Below are 19971 nucleotides of genomic sequence, written 5' to 3' on the forward strand. Positions count from 1 at the left end.
AGGAAAAAGGGTCATGGAGAGTAGAAAAAAAAGAGAAGGGATGGCTTATCAAATATAAAGTCATGTATTCCTGGAGAAATTTGGCATTTTAGGTAGTGCTATATACACTGCAAGCCTGTTTTTCACAAGGGGCTAGATGGAGACGAGTAGGTCAATAAATATTTTGATAAATCCAAGTTTCTACTCTAGATGAGCATGCATGTATGAACATGCACGCGTGCATGCACACACACATACACACACACACACACACACACACACACACACTTACAGTAACAGGTTTTGTTTTTTCCCAATCTGTTAGTAAATCTGTTGTTCGGCTCTCCACTGCTCTGTCCTCCTGGACAATCTTCATCTGGAGGTTGGCCACTTGTTGCTGAATAGCAGAGTCTTTGCGACGCATGATATCATTGAATGCTCCCCATTCTCCTTCAATATTATCAATGTATAACCATGATGGAGGAAACTGGAACCTTTGCTTTTCAAGCAAGCGCTGGCCATTGCGGTAAAGCTTTTAATTTAAGAAACAAAGATCACCATGTACTTCTTGAAATATAAATAATATCTTCAGTACAACAAATGCTTTTAATGCATATGACCACACAGTTTAAACCAAGATAAAGGATATCCTTTTTGACTTTAATCTTAATTCCCATAGTTTAACCAACCACTCACTATTGGTGGTCCTGACCAAATGATCACAGATTTCCTTGACATTAACTATTTAAGGGTATTTGAAAACTGTATATTGGCCTCCCTCTTATTTTAAGCTTCAAGAATATTTGTATTTGATTATTTTACTGTCAACAACTACAGTAAAAATGGCCAATTCTAAGAAAATCCTTAATAAATTGAACTTACATCCTCAAAAAATAGCTGAGATAAATTACAGAAATAACTTTCAGTAAGGATAAATACTGTTGGTCTGTCTTACAAAAATTAAACTATTCTCATGCAGCCATGAACCATCTTACTTCAACTTGTTTCTCAAACTGCTTGATCTTCCGTTTTAAAGACTGAACATATGTTATAAATGTCACAGCATCAGATGTGCTAGCTGTATCCACAGAATGTTGTTCTAATTCTTGCCGAGACTGTTAAAAAAAAAAAAAGTACAGTACTTTCAATATAAAAACAAAAGTTTTATATGTAGACTAGTCAATATTACAAAAATTACATCTTACTTTTGAGATCTGTGAATGAAATTCTGACATGTTTGTCCCCAGCATTTGTCCAAACTTACTGAGGACCTCTTTATGCCAAGAATCATACTTCAAATTCACTTTAGATTGTACCTGTTAAAAGAATAAGATAACAACATTTAGCTTTGTCTTAGTTTATGTTTCAGTTACATTTTATCCAAAATAAATTTGGTCTTTTGTGAACTGTCCCCAGCTTTTCAATAATACAACTTACTTTGCCATAATCTATAACTACTGGTCCAAACTCTTTCTTAGTTTCTGCATTGTCAAAAGTTCCTCTGGCTTTTCTGATTTGAACCAAGAGAGCTTGCCATTTATTCAGATCTTCTCCAAGTCTATTGTAGATGTTCTCAGCCTGCATATCCCATAAACACTGATACTGAAGCCAAACCTGGAAATATAGAAAGTGAGTAAGTAATACTGTTAAAAATGTTCAGAAACTAGAAAGAAACAGAATAACACTGGGACCAGAGAGTTGGCTTTGGAAGCACAACGACGTGAGTTCAAATTCCCCCAGTGACATTGAATGGCTCTGGTCACTTAATCTCTCAGTGTTATCGACAATGTTCTAAGATTCTAAATTGCAGAAATGTGCCAATCTGCAGTAGTACAGAGAGTTTCTTTACATGAGAGGTATCCTATAGCAGTAAAGCACAGGTCTAGGCCCTATCCTTGTTTGGGAAAAGTATCCAAATCCCATTTTCTTTTTCCATAAAGAGAGTTTCCAAAGCATGATATCTATGAATGCTATCCATTATTCTACAATATTGTTGAAGTGTAAACCAAAATGGAGGAAACTAGAACCTCTACTTTCCAAGTGTGAAAATTACTTCTTGTAACAAAGATGATTTTTGAAACACAACAGATACTTATAATGTTCTCAATTTCATAGTTTAAACCAAGTTAAAGACTATTACTGACTCTATTCATATTCCATATGAATCTATCAATCTTTAACAGAAAACATGGAAACCTTACTCCTTAGAGTCTTAGAATGTTCAGATTTGAAGAAGCAAAGTTTAAATTGTTTATAGCTAACCTAAGAAAATAACCCCATTACTAAGATGAATTTAAATATAAATATTTCTAAACAAGCCAATCATTATACATACAAAAAAATGTTCATCTTCATATTTGTGAAACAAAACCTAAGATAGGAAGTGAATTTTTAAAAAATGAAAATACTTTAAACTGGGCTTACTATAAAGAGTTTTAAATGAAGGCTATTACCTTGACGTACTGCTCAACTTCAGTCACAATGCCCACAACTGCAGAATAAGCCTCTTCAAGAGCAACAGGACCATCAGGCATCCTTGTTAAAGCATTTCTATAGAACTTTTCTTCTTCAGACAATTCATAATGTACACCCACCTAATAAAAAAGGAGCCTCTGAGTACAAGCCATCTGTACAAAAAACAGTGTTGAGCTCCTCAAAGTCCACATTGCATCTATGAAACATTAACTGGAAAAATAACTATTAGGACATCAAGTTTATGTACTACAAATCACCATATAGTACAACTCAATTCTTGCTAACAAGATTTATATCAAATTAAGGAAAAATATGGTATGATCTACTGAGTTACTTAAGTACACAACAGGTAAACTCAATGTTTGATTTAAGAAAAATTATTCCTGGCAAAGAGTTGAAACAAGTTAATAAGCCTTGCTAATACTTCAGGCAAAATGATACAATTCAAAATGACTTGATAAATTTGAGTAATAGTTAAGAAAAAAAAGACTCTGATAGGACTTCCTAGATAAATTGTAAATTCCATGAATGTAAAGATGTTTGAATTTTTAATGTCTACCAGTGTCTTAAGAGAGAAAAATACATAGTCAATTTTGAAAGTATATAAAAATTGGGGGCAGCTAGGTGGCGCAGTGGTGGTGGCTCTATCGAGCACCAGCCCTGAATTCAGGAGGACCTGAGCTCAAATCTGGTCTCAGACACTTAACACTTCCTAGCTGTGTGACCCTGGGCAAGTCACTTAACCCCAGCCTCAGGAGGGGAAAAAAAATAAAGTATATAGATATTACAAGGTCAGCTACCAATTACTTTTTCAGATCATCATTATTATGTATTAAACAATGTGTGTGTGATTAAAGAAAACATAGACCCTAAAAAAGAGCTCCTAAATTTAAATATTTTTTACTTAAGACAATCTCTTGCTCAGAGGCAGGCAATGTGGATGAGATAAGATTATAAAATGTATACCTCATTAAAATTAGGGAGAGTTCCAAAACAAAAACAAAAAACAAAACTAAGGAGGGCAAAGCTGGTAACTCTTAAATGCTTATTTGACAATGTCAAGTTACATCAGCATTAACTGGATTAACTTTCCTCCTCTAATCTTCCCTCTTATCTTCAAAGGTTTGCTGGTTTAACTCCAATTACAAACTAGTCCACAAAACTGCTTGAGTAAACTCAAAAACAGTCTAGCAACACTTAAGACCAACTCAAACTCAAAATCACAATAAATTTCAAATGAATATATGACATAGAGCTATAAAAGCACATCACAAATAAATTACAATAGAGGGAATAAGATTCTTTTGGCAACTGTAGATTAAGAAAATGGTTCACCAAACAAAAGTGAGAGGATCATGGGGTATCAACTACTTGGCACATAAGAATTTAATATTTGTTTATATGATAATTCTAATTACAAAAAAATGAAAAGCTTTTGCACAAACAAAATCAACAGTTGAAATTGGAAGGAAAAATTAACTGGGGGAAAATTTTTTGCAAATACATCTGATAAAGGTATATCTAAGTTATATGGGGATCTGGCTCTATATCACAACTATTCCTCAATTGATAAGTGGTCAAATGATAGTAGTAGACATACTATCAACAATTATATGAAAACATGCTCTAAAACACTGAGAAAAATACAAATTAAAATTGTAAAATTCCACCTTATTATCATATTGATAAAAATGACAAAAAGGAAAATGATAATTGTTGTAGGAAGAAAGCCATGCTAATGCTCTGCTGTCAGAACAGTGGACTAGTTCAGCTATTTTGGAAAGCAAAGTAGAACTACACCCCAAAAGTCCCTAAACTGTATGTACTCTCAAACTGTGATACTATTGAGTTTATATTCCAAAGATGCTAAATAAAGGACCTATACATACCGACAATATTCATAATAGTCCTTTTAATATGGCAAGAAATTGGAAAAAGGATGCCTATCAATTGAGAAATGGCTGAACAAATATTAATATAGAAAAGTAATGGATTATTGTGCTATAAAAACAAAATGAAAGACAAGGTTTCAGAGAAACCTGGGAAACCTTAAATTGATGTAATATGAAGGGAGCAAAATCCAAGATAACAATAGGACAGCAAAAATAATGTAAATAAAAACTTTGAAATATATTGCTTATTTTGTGACAGATGAGTAATAGAATCAAAGTATATAATAAAAAATAAGTTTTTGAAGATGGCCAATGTGTAGACTTGTTTGGTTTTGAATGTGTTTACTTGCTCAAATGATTGTGTCTTTCTTTTTGAGGGGAAAAGGTTAGGGGATAAGAAAAGCTACTGATATTTTTACAGAAAAAAAAAAAAGAAAGAAAGAAAGAAAGAAAGAAACAAAAGAGGGTCAGTGAAACACTATGAAAAATACACCGAAAAAAATACCAAAAAGTTCAGAAGATAACAGAGAAGCAAAAAAGGTCTGACAGTAACAAGTGAATTTATCATATAGGTTTTTAAATAGTCCTCTGTACATAATACTTGCAATTTCACATGTAGTCCTCTTTTTTCTAGCTTACTTTACATAAGGAAATGTTCTTTTCTAAGGTATTCATTAAATTTAGAATAAAAATTAAAGATTCGGAGAAACCTAGGAAGATTTTTTTATGAGGTGAGCTGAAGTAGAACTATTTATACAATAACTATAACATGGCAAAAAATAAAACAAACCAAATCCCCCCCCCCAAAAAAAAAAACTATGAAAGACTGAAGAACCTGATAAATGTATTGAATAATCAAGAAACCAGAAAAATGAGCCATGTTTCCCATATCTTGAGAGAGAAATGATTCCCTAGAAACATAGAATGAGATGTTTTCAAGGCATGGCCAATGCACGGAGACTTTGCTTGACTATGCTGAGTTGTTATAAGGGGGAGATTTTAAAATATTTTTATATTTGGAGAGGAAAAGGCTGGAGATAGGAATTTCAAAACAATAGAAGAAAGACAAGAGCACTGATGGAGCATAGAAAAGAAGGCGATTCAAAGAGAGATACAAGAGAAGGAGGACAGCACCGGAACTGAGATGTTTCTCACATACTTATAAAAAAACAATTTGTGCAGATCTACAGAAAGAATTGTGTAGCAGGCCTTTGAGAGGGAGAACATCACAGGAATCCTTTGACCAGTAGCTAATTCATATTAAGTCAGTTATAGGATAATATAGTTAAGAACCATTGTTATTAAAGTGCTTACCTGATACCTCTGACTCTGAATCCTGGGAAGTGAAAGTATTATTGTCTTCCAGGAAAACATTTCTTGATAGAGCTTGTATCTGCATTCTTCAATTGGTGGATTCAAATAAATCACCTGATTGGTTATTCTTAATTCATGAACAACATTCTGGGGAAAAAAAAATTTGCCAATTAAGTAACATGTAGTTATATATACAAACATAAACCCCTCACATTAAGTCAGAATGACAAAACTCGTTTTCTATTAGATAGACTCTTACTTTTTTTTCTCTAATTCTACTTCTCATTTCATGCTGTTGGTTTGTTTGAAATACTTAGAAATGTTTTAATGTTTGGAAAGTATTTTTTTCACCACTCCGGAAAAGATTATGCAAGGTATTATTTTCAAAATAAGAATGAGAAGCCCAAGACTTAGAAAGGTTAACTTGTTTATGTTTATAATATAATTAGGAGGTTGAGTAGAATTATTTTTCTAAAGTAAAACTAAACTAAGGTTTGCAATAGTCCCCACCAATTATTCTTAATCTCCAGAAACAAAAGATATGTACCATAAGAAAGAACAAAAAAAATTGTGGGAGCTTTACTTACTATTCTATCTTAATTTATTATTCTGCTTAAAAAATGCTAAACCAGTAACAAAGATTCTTTTAAAAATGCTGGGTGAGCCATCTACTTGCAAACCTTTTAAGTTCTTAAAGAATATTAGCTTAGTATTTGCTAAGTCAGACCTTGTATGTGACGGAGATATTGAATGAGATTTATCAATTAAGAGTCTCAGAAGGCTGCCCTGATCCTGGGATACTTACTTTAATCTTTGGCTCGCCACCTGGTTTGTGACTAACTTGAGGAGCATCTGTGTCCATGTCAACTTCAGCTTTATCATCAGCCTGTCCAAGAAGAACTTGGGTCCAAGCCCTCAGGCCAGCTTGCAAACGAACACCTAATATTCTTTCAATCTTAAGAAAAAGAAATGCTATTAACCAAAAATTTTTTATCCCACCTCCTCTTTTCCACCACACAACCTTCCAAAAGCACAAACAACCTTATCCATTTTACCTGTGAAAGGGTGGAAAGGGGATGCCTCTTCTGAATTTTATTAATTGCCTCCACTTCCTCTTTTTCCTCACTCTTCAACCTAGCTGACTTTTGATCTCATCATTCAACCAAAATGACTATCTATGAAGGTACTTTAAGATGTCTTAATTTTTACATTCAAAGATCTTTTTTCCATCTTTATCTTTCTTGAATTCTCTGCAGAACATATAACACTGCTTATACCCATCTCCACCCCCATCATCTTGGATGTTCTGTCTCCTCTCAATTTTCATGGCACAGCTGTTTCCTAGATCATCTCCTAGTTGTTTCATCACTGATTCATCATCTATATTCTGCTCCTACCTGTGAGGGTACCCTAAGCTCCTGACCTGTGTCTTCTCTCTTCTATACTTACTATCTCTTCATAATTACATCAATTCTCAAGGACTAATTATCTTCCAGGCAGATCAGTCAGTCAAGTGAGTGAAGATTTGAGGATCTCTATATGTCCAATGCTATTCTCTCTACCAACTATCTATTCTCTTTTCATTATCAGAGAATCCCACAAGCATTGGTGACTACAACATGTCTAAAATAGAACTCATCATCCATCTTACAAATCCCACGCCTCTTTTTAATTTCCCACTGTTGTCAAGGGGAAAATTATTCTCCAATTCTCCCAGACTTGTAACTCTAGGCATTATTGTCCATACTTTACCCCACACAGCCAATCAGTTACCAAACTTTATCATTTTAAGTTCACTGACATCTCTCAGATGCAGCTCATTTTTATTCATGTCACCATCTTATTTCAAGCTCTTGTCTCTCACCTAGACTAACTAACGCAACAGTCTCCTAACTGATCCCCTGCCTCAAGCATCTTAATCGGAATTTGTTTTTAGGACACCAATGCCCTAGAATAAGAAGCTGGGAGCCAGTAAGCATCAGGTGAAACAAGTTAAACTTAAAGATGCAGAAGTGAAAGCCAGGACCTCTCAGACCTTGTAAATGTGTCTAAAAATTTAAGAGCAGATTAGTTATTACATAACCTTGACAAAAAGGGAAAATATGTTGAGAGAAAAAGGAATAATACTAGATCATAGTCTAAATGGCTGGTTTCATTTAGACTTGATTTAACATCTCATGATACTTGGTAGTAAATCCTTTGCTTCTCATACAATCTCCCCAAGCCAATCTCATTTCAAATCCCCCTGAATCAATCAATAGCCTAATCATTTTTAGAGAGAAATTCAAATGTTTATAGGAAGCAGTATCATCAAGCCCAGAAGACCTCTTTTCTTATCTGAGATCCTCAGTCAACACCCAACAATAATTTATTAAGCACTTAAGTGCTAGAGATTGTGCTAAGGGTACAAAGAAAAACAAAAACTATTTCTACCCTCATGGTGCTCATTTTCAAATGGGGGGAGATACTAGCTGTAAGAGGAAGGTAGTGGCAGGAAAAGGCTTCGGGAAGAAAGTGGGATTTTAGCTGAAACTTGAAGGAAGGGAGGAGAACATGGGGACAGCTAGTGAAAATGCATAGGGTTGGGAGATGAAAAGTTTTGTCTAAGAACAAGGAGGCCAGTATCACTGGAAAATAAGAGCACATGGAGAGGAATAGGGTATAAAAAGACTGGAAAGATAGGAAGGAACTGAATTATAAAGGGTTTTTTTTTGTTTGTTTGTTTTGTTTTGAAGCCAAACAGAGGATTTTCTTACTTGATACTGGAAGTAATAGGAAGCCATTGGAATTTATTGAATGGGAAAGTGCGGGGGGCCTCGGGGAAGGGGATGCGATATGGTTGGACCTATCCTATAGGAAAACCATTTTGATAGTTGAGTGGGTAAATCATAGTTAAGAAAGAGATCAACTAATAGTTGTAGAGGCATGTAATGATGAAGGCCTATGCCTGTCCATTATGCTCCACCAACTTGCAAGCAAACACCCCACACACAAGCATACCCCCTCACACATACCACATAGGACTTTAAGTGAATCTATGGAATTAGAAATTGAAAGGAAGAAATACACTTGTTGAGACAAGCAAAATAAGTTAAGTACCCAGAAAGGAGGGTATTGAAGGAGACCAAGGAAATGTTTTTTTCCTTTTCACTTTGTTATATTTGAAAATCTACCAATTAGGTGAATTAACAAAAATCCTCTTCTAAACAACATTGTGCTTCAAAAGCATCTGCATTAATTAGTTTATCAAAGAGTTTCCTTTTTGACACCCAGAACTGGTAATAATGAGAACATGAGTACTTTTGATTTTGAGTAGGGGGAAAAAACAACTTTAGAATCCTTGAGGTAGGAGTACCACTCTGGGATGCAGACAGATTGGAAGCTCCAAGAGGACATGAGTATAGAAAGGGAAGTAGAAAGGTCTACAAATAAAAATTCCTTAATTTTTACCCTATATCCCAGAAAGATGAAAAGCTTTTCCCACCCTCCTCCTCCTTATGTAAGATGAGCCTCTGCAACTCAAAAACAGTATTAGTAGTAGTTAATTTCATTAGAAGTTAAATGATAATTTTATATATTTATGAAATGTATAAAAAGCTGGACACTGCTTAGATTAACCTTAGAAAAGGAAATTACTGGGGGCAGCTAAGTGGCGCAGTGGATAGAGCACCAGCCTTGAATTCAAGAGGACCCGAGTTCAAATCTGGTCTCAAGACACTTAACACTTCTTAGCTGTGTGACCCTGGGCACGTCACTTAACCCCAGCCTCAAAAAAAGAAAAGAAAAGAAAAGGAAAGGAAATTGCTACTTTTCTCAATGAAAAAAAAATTTATAAGGATTCCCAGTACCATCCCTTACCTCCATGTCAAGTTTGTTGACCCAAATGGGTAAATTGGAATAGGAATGAAGATTCAAATCATCCACAGCTTTCTGGACTCTGTTCAAGATCTCAGAGAACGTCTTGTGATCATACATACAAGTTTCTAAGGACCGAACTTCAAGGTCAATTTTTTCCTCAATAATAAGCAGATCATCCACCTGTAAAGCATTAAATATTATATTTAAGTCATTACTTAAGTTGGTTGCAACAATATCAATTTGTCCACTTTTCCTCTAGTTATCTAAGTAATTTTATTGGTGGGTTTATAATGAAAGAAGAAAAGAACCAAATACTCAGGGGAGACTAATTTCAATTTCTGATGATACACATTTAATTTCAGAACTAGATTTGGATGAAAACACATTTATCACCAAGTTAATATCCTTAAAGAGAATTTTTCTTCCACTGTTCAACTTTCAGCATTAAGTATGGCTAAAACCAGTCCTAAAACACTGAATTTGTTTATCTTCAGTAGAAATTAAGTATCAAAGTTATAAAACATTGTAGCTTATTTTGTCTATTAAAATATCTAATGCATAACTAAAATATTCAAAAAAAGAACAGGGACGAAGATAAATTGTAAATTCATTAGTAGGTGGGATCCCTTGCTAAGGAAATTTCCCTTATCAATGTACAACAGTACCTTCTCTGAAACTTGTGGTCTTAGTGAGCTGCCCTGAGTGTGGAGAAGTTAAATAACTTGCTCAGGGTCATCCAAGCCAGTATATATCATAGGCTAGACCAGAGTCCAGCTTTTCCTGGTTTGGAGCTGGCAATCTATCCACTGCCACATTACCTATCTCTACTTTTAACTCATATGAAATCCCATGGATTTTATGGAATGGCGATAATATTTAAAATCTTATTCAAGTTATTTTTAAGCTAAAACAAACCTTTTCTTGAAAATTGAACACAGTCTCTGCCAGCCGCTGAACATATGGGTCAAGTTTGTACGATTCCCACACCAGGGCAATGCCTTCTCCAATCAGCGCCTGTACTTCTTTCTTTAAACCAGCCACCAAAAGGGAGATGGTATTGCGTTCTTCCACTTTTTCACAGGTCCGCTCATATGTACGAACACTTTCAATCAGAGAGATAGCAAATGGATAAAGTTGGTTTGCCTGATGAGCCTTGTTCACAATTGCCAGGGGAACACGGAAACCAAGCCACTTGAGATTTCGAACTTCTTTTGAAAGTGTAATGATCTCAGGAAGGAAGTTAACTTTTAGTTTAAGAACATTTCCACTTCGGCCTCTAACTCGAGTGCTTTCAATGGTGAAAATACGACCAGAAACGCCAAGGTTACGCTGTTGCACTTTCCTTGCCCAATCATCAAATATTTCTTGAGTATTAAGCTTCATGCGGAAACTATCTCCATCCTGTTTGAGCTTCTGACCTTCAACATGATTCTCCCAACCTTTGCCCAGGACATCTTCAACCCGCTTCATGTAGGCAGTAAGTTGTCTATCAATCTGTTTAGCCCAGATAATGGACCCAGATACTGGAGGCAAATCACGAACATGACTCATTTTACAGGCTTGACTTTGAGGGTACTGAACCTTGAATTTGTCATGAAGAGATTCAATGTCATCTTTGACACGCTGGATTAGCTGTGTTTGATATTCACGAATGGCACCACGAATGTGAGGCCTGACAAACAGGGCATTGAATCTGGAGAAGATTCTGAACATTTCATTTGCATTCTTTGCTGTACCAAGTTGATCCCTAAGGCGAGCAGTGATTCGGGTTTCTACTCTGTCAATTCTCTCATCATATCTCTTCATCGCAGCCTCCCAAGCTTCTGTACCTTCTTTAGAAACATCTAGCCCATCTACTTCCTTGACATTCTCATAAGCAAGGTTTACTTCTTCAATAGCATTAGCATCAGCAGCATCAAAAAGAACTTCAGCTACTTTCATATCTGGGGGTTCAGGCACATCTCCTTGACTCTGTTGAGCAACAGCAGTGACCTGAAGAGAAAATAGGCAGCAAAAACCATCTAAAAGGTCTGAATTTCACTCAGCATGGGCACTACATTGCACTAGAAAGATACTATCATGTATATTCCATCTTAATTAAATCATTTCACTACCACAGCACAAACAATAACATGAAAAAGGGTTAATAAAAAAAGAAAATTCCTCTGCTTACAATCCAGAACACACCTGTACTTTCAATATTTACGTTTTTCATTATCCTTTTGGTAAATCTGAATTATATATTTCAGCTATGAAGTATGTACCGAAGATAGGTCTTTTGCTCAGTAGCAGTTTTAAATGGTTCTAGTTACTTTGGGGGGGGGGGGGGGGAGAGAAAGTGTTCCTGTATTTTAATATTATATTTCTTTACTTTTCTTTTTTGCTGAGGCAATTGGGGTTAAGTGACTTGCCCAGGGTCACACAGCTAGGAAGTGTAAAGTGTCTGAGACCAGATTTGAACTCAGGTCCTCCTGAATTCAGGACTGGTGCTCTCTCCACTGCACCATCTAGCTGCCCCTAAGATTTTCTATAGTAATTTCTTAACTCTAACAGTACACAAACCATCACCAAAACCACCATTTGGACCATGGTTTAAGGAAAGGTTAAACTGATAATAAAACAGAGTAAGTGCAAAGGATACTTTCACATTTACAGCATAAACTTAATAGGTGAAAACAGTTTAACAGTCTGACATTAAATAGAAGTCAAGAAAATTTTTCTTAATTTGTCAGCCAACAATTTCTTGTTGATTTGATATGTACTAATCCCTGTAGTAAATGCTAAAATCCTTGATTTACAGATTATAATCTATTATAAAAATTATCTATTAATATCTATTATAAAATTATAAATTATCTATTAAAATCTATCTATTATAATCTATTATAAAAATTATAAAAAGAAGCTATCAATAAAAAACAAACACCTTTGTGTTTAAGTGTACTCTAGCAGCTAGATTATTATATAGGCAAGTCATGAGTATAATAAGAAGAAAAAATACAAGTCTAACGCTTGTAGTGATCTGGTATTAGAACCTTACTTGTGGTCTGAGCACTCGAACAATGACAGCTCTCAGCTGCTCGTGCTGGCGCCTGAACTTCCTCATTTGGTCAAGACGGGCTTGAAGTTTTCTGTGTGCAGGATTGATCCTCCACACCATCTTCAGGTTTTCTTCTCTTTTTCTCTTAACAATGTCTCTCAGTAGCACTTGTAATTTCTCATACTCATCATCCCATGTCTGAAAAACTTCGAAGCAAGCGACCATGACCTAGCAGGGCATAAAGAAGAGTGGAAATATTTTTTTTAAAAACAAGCTTCTTTTCTATCTTCCTGAAGAACTGTTTATCACAACATTAAGACTTACCTTTTCAAATTCTTCATATGCCACATGCATGAGTTTTCTTGTCCCCAGTACTTTGAGTAGCTGAGAACTCAGGTCTCTTGAAATAGCCTCCACCAGACGCAAGGCCCTCTGAATAGGGTATTTTGTATTTCTGATTTTTCTCAAGTGGGTAAAAATTGCAACCAAAGCCTGCCTTATTTTGTCAAGCTCGGTAGCAGATAGCAAATCATTCAGAGGAAAATCTTTCATCAGAGGATTATAGTCATTTACAGTTTCTAACGCCTGTTTCAAACCTAGAGTACAAAAGAGAAAAGTTAATCATTTTCTTATAACTATTGTGAACTATTTTTTTCTTTTGATGAGGCAATTGGGGTTAATTGACTTGCCCAGGGACACATAGCTAGGAAGTGTTAAATGTCTGAGATCATATTTGAACTCAGGTCCTCCTGACTTCAGGACTAGTGCTCTATCCACTGCACCACTTAGCTGCCCCACTATTGTGAACTATTATAGCAGAAGTCAGAATATCAGGGTTTAAGTCCTGATTTTCAATTTACATGATCCCTAGGCCAAAAAGCAGAGTACATCATTAATTTTGCCAAAAATCATTAGTACAAAATATTATAAACAAAACAAAAACAAAAACCTAAGTCAAACATTCTCAAGTTAGATTTTAGCACTTTTTTGTTTTTACCTGTATCTGTATCAAAGCTGACCGTTGCATGAAAACGTTTGCCATGTTTCAAGATATCCAGAGTTAAAAGAACCTCTGGGCTTTCACGCTTTTCCTGAATACGGTACAAAGCACGTTCCAAGTTTAGCCAAAAACTTATTTCCTGTAAGGCAGTTCCTGATGCTGGATCTCGATCAAGTTTGGTCACCTTTAAAAACAAATATTAGGTTAATCAATTAAACAAACAAACTATTAACTAAACGTAGTATGTAGCAGGCATTATTGTAGGTGCTGGGGATACAATAACAAAAACCAAAGAAAATATGTATGAATAAGTACAAACAAATCTAACAGAAAAGATTTTTAAAAACACTATTGCATTAAATAACCAAAGAATACGAACAATTTTCAGATGAAAAAATTAAAGTCATCTATAGTCATATGAAAAAAAATGCTCTAAATCACTGTTCATTAAAGAAACGATTGGTGATTATCTGACAGAAAAAGATAATGATAAGGGATAGAGGGGATGTGGGAAAACAGGGACACTGATATATTACTGGTGGAAATGTGTGAAATGATTCAACTTTTCTGGAGAGCAATCTGGAACTATCCCCAAAGGATATCAAACTGTGCATGTCATTTGACCCAGCAGTGCCACTACTAGGTCTGCATGGCAAAGAAATCATGAAAGAGGAAAAAAGGCCCACATGTGCAAAAATGTTTGTAGTAGTTCTTTTTGTGGTAGCATAGAATTGGAAAATGAGTAAAATGCCCATCAACTGGAGAAATGCTGAATGTTATGGTATGTGAAAAATAATAGAATATTATTGTTCTATAAAGAAATGATGAACAAGCTAATTTTAGAAAGGCCTGGAAAGATTTGCAAAAACTGATGCTGAGTGAAACAAGCAGAATCAGGAATACATTGTACACATTATAGCCAGATTATGTAATGATAAAAGACTTGGTTCTTCTCAGTGATTCAAGGCAATCCCAATAAACTTTGGATGGAAAACATTATTTGCATATCCAGAGAGAGAGCTATGAAGACTAAATGTAAATCAATACCATGCTTTATTCACTTCTCCAGCCCTCCCTTTTTTTCCTCTCCCAGTTTTTTTTTTTTTTGTACTGATATGTCTCTCCCAACAGGATTCATAAGGAAATTTTTTAAAAAGCAAATATAGAACCGGAAAAAAAGAATTGAAAAAAAATAAAAATACTATCACATGATCAACTATAAGACTATCTCTTCTCAGCAATATAGTGATCCAAGACAATTTCAATAGACTTGGAATGAAAAATGTTATCCATATTCAGAGAAAGAACTATGGAGACTGAATGCAGACTGAAGCATATTATTTTACTTTTTTTTTGGTGGCTTTCCCCTTTTGTTCTGATTTTTCTTTCACAATATGATTAATATGGAAATAAGTTTAAAATGATTGTATATGTATAACCTGCATCAGATTGCTTACTGTCTTGGGGAGAGAGAAAATAATTTAAGACAATATCTGGAATATTGTGCTCAGTTCTGGCTATCAGTTTAAGAAGGACATTAATATGTTAGGTTGTAAAGTAGATAAAGAGTGCTAGGTATGGAGACAGGAAGCACCGAGTTCAAATTTGGCCTCAGCATTTATTAGGTATATGACTGGGCAAATCACTCTGACTGCCTCAGTTTTTTCACCTGTGAAATAGGAATAATAGTAATACGTAACTCCTAGGGTAGATAATAAAGATAAAGCACTTGATACAGTGCATGGAACATTATAGACAATATATATGTAAGCTATTATCACTATTATGATCTAAAATGTCTTCTGTCCATACCATAGAACTGGTTGAAGGAACTAGTATGATATGGACAGAAGACATTTTACATAAAGTATCAAGTATTTAAAAGATTGTTACACAGAAAAAAGATTACATTTGTTTACTGGTTCCAAAGGAAAAAACCAGGAACAAAGGACAGAAAAGGAAAAAAGGCAAAAACGGATTTAATGTTCAGTAAAAGCTTCCTGATAACTTAGTGTAAAGCTATTCGTAAGTGGAATGGGCTGCCTCAAAGGACAGCAGGTTCCTTTTCACAGAAGCCTCAAATGGCTTTCTTTCTAGTCAAATGTTCAATGAGAAGCTAGGTAACTATTTAACTGACCTATTGAATTAAAGATTCTTTTGGATAGATGTTCAACTAGATGCTGCTGAGGTCTCTTCCAACTCTGAATTTCCACATAATCTACAGGAGTGGTCCTCAAACTTTTTAAATAGGGGGCCAGTTCACTGTCCCTCAGACTGTTGGAGGGCCAGACTATTATAGTAAAAAACAAAAACTCATATTCTGTTTTCGCCCCTCAGCCCATTTGCCATAACCCGGCAGGCAGCATAAACATCCTCAGTGGGCCACATCTGGCCTGCAGGGCCATAGTTTGAGAACCCCTGATCTACAGGTTATCACTTTTTAAAACAATTCTCCCAAACATCCTAAACAAAATCATTGTTTAGTTTTAATATTTCAAACATAAACCATCAAATTCATCTAAAGTCTCAGTATTAGCATTAATAATATTTTTCAATAAGAGTATTTTATTTTCCCCAATTATATGTAAAGATAGCTTTTAACATTCATTTTTTGTTAAGATTTTGAGTTCCAAATTTTCCTGCCTTCCTTCCTCTTCCCAAAGACAGCAAACAATCAGATAGAGGTTAGTATTATTATTTTCTTTTGGAGAAGGGATAAGAGAAAAATGTAAACCTAGTCTCCCATGAAGATCTCAAACTATAGTTTGTAGAGGAAACATTTTAGGTATGCATTCCCTCACTTCTTACTTTCTGAATTTCTCGTATCCAACGATTGACTCCAGACTGCAGCTGATTTAAAAAAGTGGGATCTTCAACCTTATCTCCAAAGTCTGTAACCTTTGGCTTTTCTCCACGTTCATAGCACTGTTTTGCAACATTTGTAATGATTGGATGAATTGGTAAACTAATTTCTGGAATTTCAATATTCTGCTGCAAATGAAGAAGGCCCATCTCAAGTTCTGCAATTTTTTTCTCAACTGAAGGAGCCATTTTATCACCATCTCTGAAAAATAGGAAACACCTTAAAATCAAAACATGTTGAAAGTCTATCTGTAGTTTATATAATTTTCTGCCTCTTTCTAAGAGGTAGTATTATTCACATTAACAATATCAGCAATTACCTTAATATTTCAAACAAATCAAAGATTTTTACCTATCTGCTTTGCCAGATTCTCTGATGTAGGACTTAAAAAATGGAGCCACTGCATTGCTAATGAAGGAATGTAATGTCTCATATGGAGAATCTTCACTTAGTGTCAGAACTCGAAGCTGGGAAGATACTGGTTTGTCAGCATCGATTACTGGAGTACGTTTAATGAATGCAAGACTGAAAAGGAAATAGAAGAAAATATGTATCTTTAATCACATTTCAATTTAGTTAAACATAACAACCATTCCCAGTAAATAAATACTCTAAACATATAAACAGGTAATTCTCAAAATAAAGAATAAAGGCTACTAACAACCACATTAAAAAAAAATGCTTTAAATCACTGTTTATAAAGTAAAATGTAAATTAAAACTCTTTAGTCTCCCCCCATCCCCATACACATCCATCAGATTAGCAAAGCTGACAAAAAGAAAACTAATAATTGTTGGAAGGAATGTAGGAAGAGAGGTACAGTAATGCACTGCTCATGAAACTAAAAGTGGTTCAACTATTTCAGAAAGCAATTAGAATCTATGCCCCAAGAATTATTAAACAGTACATATCCTTTGACCCAGTGACACCATAAGTTGGCCTGTATTCCTAAGAGAGCAAAGAATGGCAGAAAGGACATATACACATAAAAATATTAGCTGATGTAGAGTTAAAAGGGAAGAATAGGAGAATTCATGCAGTGACATGACAACAGTAGGAAAAAGAAAAAAAACTCTGAAAGATTTAATGCTGAATAATGCACTGACCAACTATGAAGAATGAAGAAGAATCATGTTTCACCATGTTGACATAAATATAATAGACTAGAAATACAGAGTAAGACATACTTTTCGATAGTATCAACATATAGAAGGTGGATTTTTTTTTTCTTTGACCATTTTTTATTTGTTACAAAGGAGAGCTTTTGTTGTCAAGGAGGCAAGGAAGTTATGGGCATAAAGGATTAGTGTCTGATGCCAATTACCCCTTTCCCCAAATAATTCACTTAAAATTTCCCAAAAGAGAGAAGAAAGTTCAGAAAAGAAACAAAACAAAACAAAACAAAAACCAACAACAACTCAGCATTATTAATGAACTGTGTTAAATTTAATAGATAATTTTAAAAAGCAGTAACAAAGCCAATATAATTTTTTTCTGGTCTTTGAGCACGAAAATATCATGCTTTTTTATACATTTATCAGTTTATAATTTTAAAAGAACAATTAAAAAACAAACATATAACTCAACTAAAAGATCAGTACTGAGTTATCCTGTCAGAAAGGCATGTATTTTGAGTGTCCTCTACTAAAAGGTGATTTCCTTAAACTTCTCCTTCCCCACCTATAGACTAATGGCATTTTGTGCACTCTCTGACGAAGATTATTAGCAGTGGTCATGAAACAGAATAGAGCTAACTATACCAGCCATATGTGTAGAAACTCATGATCTGGGTCTTAAACTATCCGTACTGTGGTTTTTGAGAGGCAGCTGGATAGCATAGAGGATAGAAGATTGGGCCTAGAATCAGGAAGACCTGAATTCAAAACCAGTCTTAAGACACTTATGAACTGGGTCATATAACCTCTGTTTGCTTCAGTTTCCTCTGTAAAATGAGGGTAATAATGGTACCTGCTTCTCAGGTACTACTTTAAGAGGATGAAATGAGGTCATATTTATAAAGTGCTTAATATGGTACCTGACACACAGTAGGTGCTTAATAAATGCTTCTTTAATCATTATTATTACTAGCTTTTAAAGCACTTCATTTAACCTGTTACATCAATTTGAAACATAATTTACAGTAAAAGGAATCAAATGTCATCTTTACTACACATACTGATTTCAGTGATGCACTGAAGATCTCATTAACCAGAAAATACTGTGAATGAAATCTGAGTTTCTCAACTCTCGGGCCAGCCAGCATCTGCATGTACCACAATGCATTTTATTCTAAGGATTCAATGCTATGCCAATACATAGTCATTTAATATAGAGCCTATACAATAGAACTTAGAAAATCATTTTTTCAACTAGTTTTATTATTTTGATATACTCATCTTAAGGTGTAAATGTGACTATCAATAGTCTATCAATAATCAATAATCTTCTTTCCCTTGAGTGAACTGAACCTTTAGCATTTTAATGAAGAACAGTATCATTCCATTTACAATTAACCAGCAACTGGAAAAGTCAATTAAGCCAGAGTCAACTAGGTACCCGAAAAGTAGAGAAAGGAGGTAACATCACCAATATTACCTTACCAAGACCCCACATCCTAAAGTCCCATGAGTAGCAGCATCCTCTCAAGCCCCCTGCTATATTTACAAGCTCAACCCTATTGATAGTCATCCAGAGAAGCAATCTCAGCAAAAACATGTACTGGAAATATTTCTGCCAACACTGATGTTTCTACTTTCTTAGCAGCTTTAACAGTTACTAAAGAACTGGAAAAAATTATTCACTCTAAATTTTTTAGTGCTATTAAGTTGTTCAACATTAGCACTGGATATAATTTTGTTAATAAATTAAAGATACTAACCACATCTCTCCTCTACAGCTAGCCAAACTATATTATTTACCATTCAGACCACTGTCTTACCATCTTCCTTGACACCAGATTGCCAGCCTTGTCCAACCTATATGTGTTATCTCTCCCATTAGAAAGAACATGATGACTGGGTCTACTATAAATTTATGTCACATAAACTCAACTGGGCCTTCTTGACCACTCTGCAGCCTCTGAAATTATTGATTATCCCCTTCTTGTTACTCTCTTCTCTCTAGGTTTCTATATATCTACTGCTTCTCATCCTACCTGACTGTTCCTTCTTCTCCTTCTCCTTTGAAGATCCATTTCAGTCAGGTCACATTTGAGGATGGTGAATATCTTCCTAGGGCAGGGCTTTGTTTTTGGTCTTCTCCCACTATTTTATTTTACTTGGTGATCGCATTAGCTCCTATAGACTCACTATTAGTTCTATAGACATTATAAGATCTATTCAGTTCTAACCTGTTTCTTAGCCTCCAATATCACCTTCCAACAACTTTTTGGATATTTTGTACTTGAGGTCCATATACATCTAAAACTCAACATCCAAAACTGAACTCATTATAGTTTTTTCTCGCCCCCAAAAAACTCCCCTCTTCATAACTTCCCAGCTGCTGTTAAGTACATTACCAATCTCCCAATCACCCAGGCTTGCTACCCAAG

General features: G+C 35.0%; 1 protein-coding gene across 1 annotated transcript in view; it reads right to left on the reverse strand.

Annotated features, from left to right (window-relative positions):
* Window positions 1-19971, reverse strand: part of DYNC1H1 (dynein cytoplasmic 1 heavy chain 1) — a 90722-nt gene that overhangs the window by 59878 nt on the left and 10873 nt on the right. Inside the window, 14 exon segments of the mRNA XM_074291247.1 lie at window positions 272-511; window positions 975-1094; window positions 1185-1295; window positions 1417-1593; window positions 2433-2573; window positions 5661-5807; window positions 6466-6615; window positions 9519-9698; window positions 10434-11510; window positions 12559-12786; window positions 12883-13154; window positions 13556-13742; window positions 16367-16622; window positions 16773-16946. Of these exon segments, the coding sequence (XP_074147348.1) occupies window positions 272-511; window positions 975-1094; window positions 1185-1295; window positions 1417-1593; window positions 2433-2573; window positions 5661-5807; window positions 6466-6615; window positions 9519-9698; window positions 10434-11510; window positions 12559-12786; window positions 12883-13154; window positions 13556-13742; window positions 16367-16622; window positions 16773-16946 (3460 nt within the window).

The sequence above is a fragment of the Sminthopsis crassicaudata genome, chromosome 2, assembly GCF_048593235.1.
Source record: "Sminthopsis crassicaudata isolate SCR6 chromosome 2, ASM4859323v1, whole genome shotgun sequence".
NCBI classification, from domain to species: Eukaryota; Metazoa; Chordata; class Mammalia; order Dasyuromorphia; family Dasyuridae; genus Sminthopsis; species Sminthopsis crassicaudata.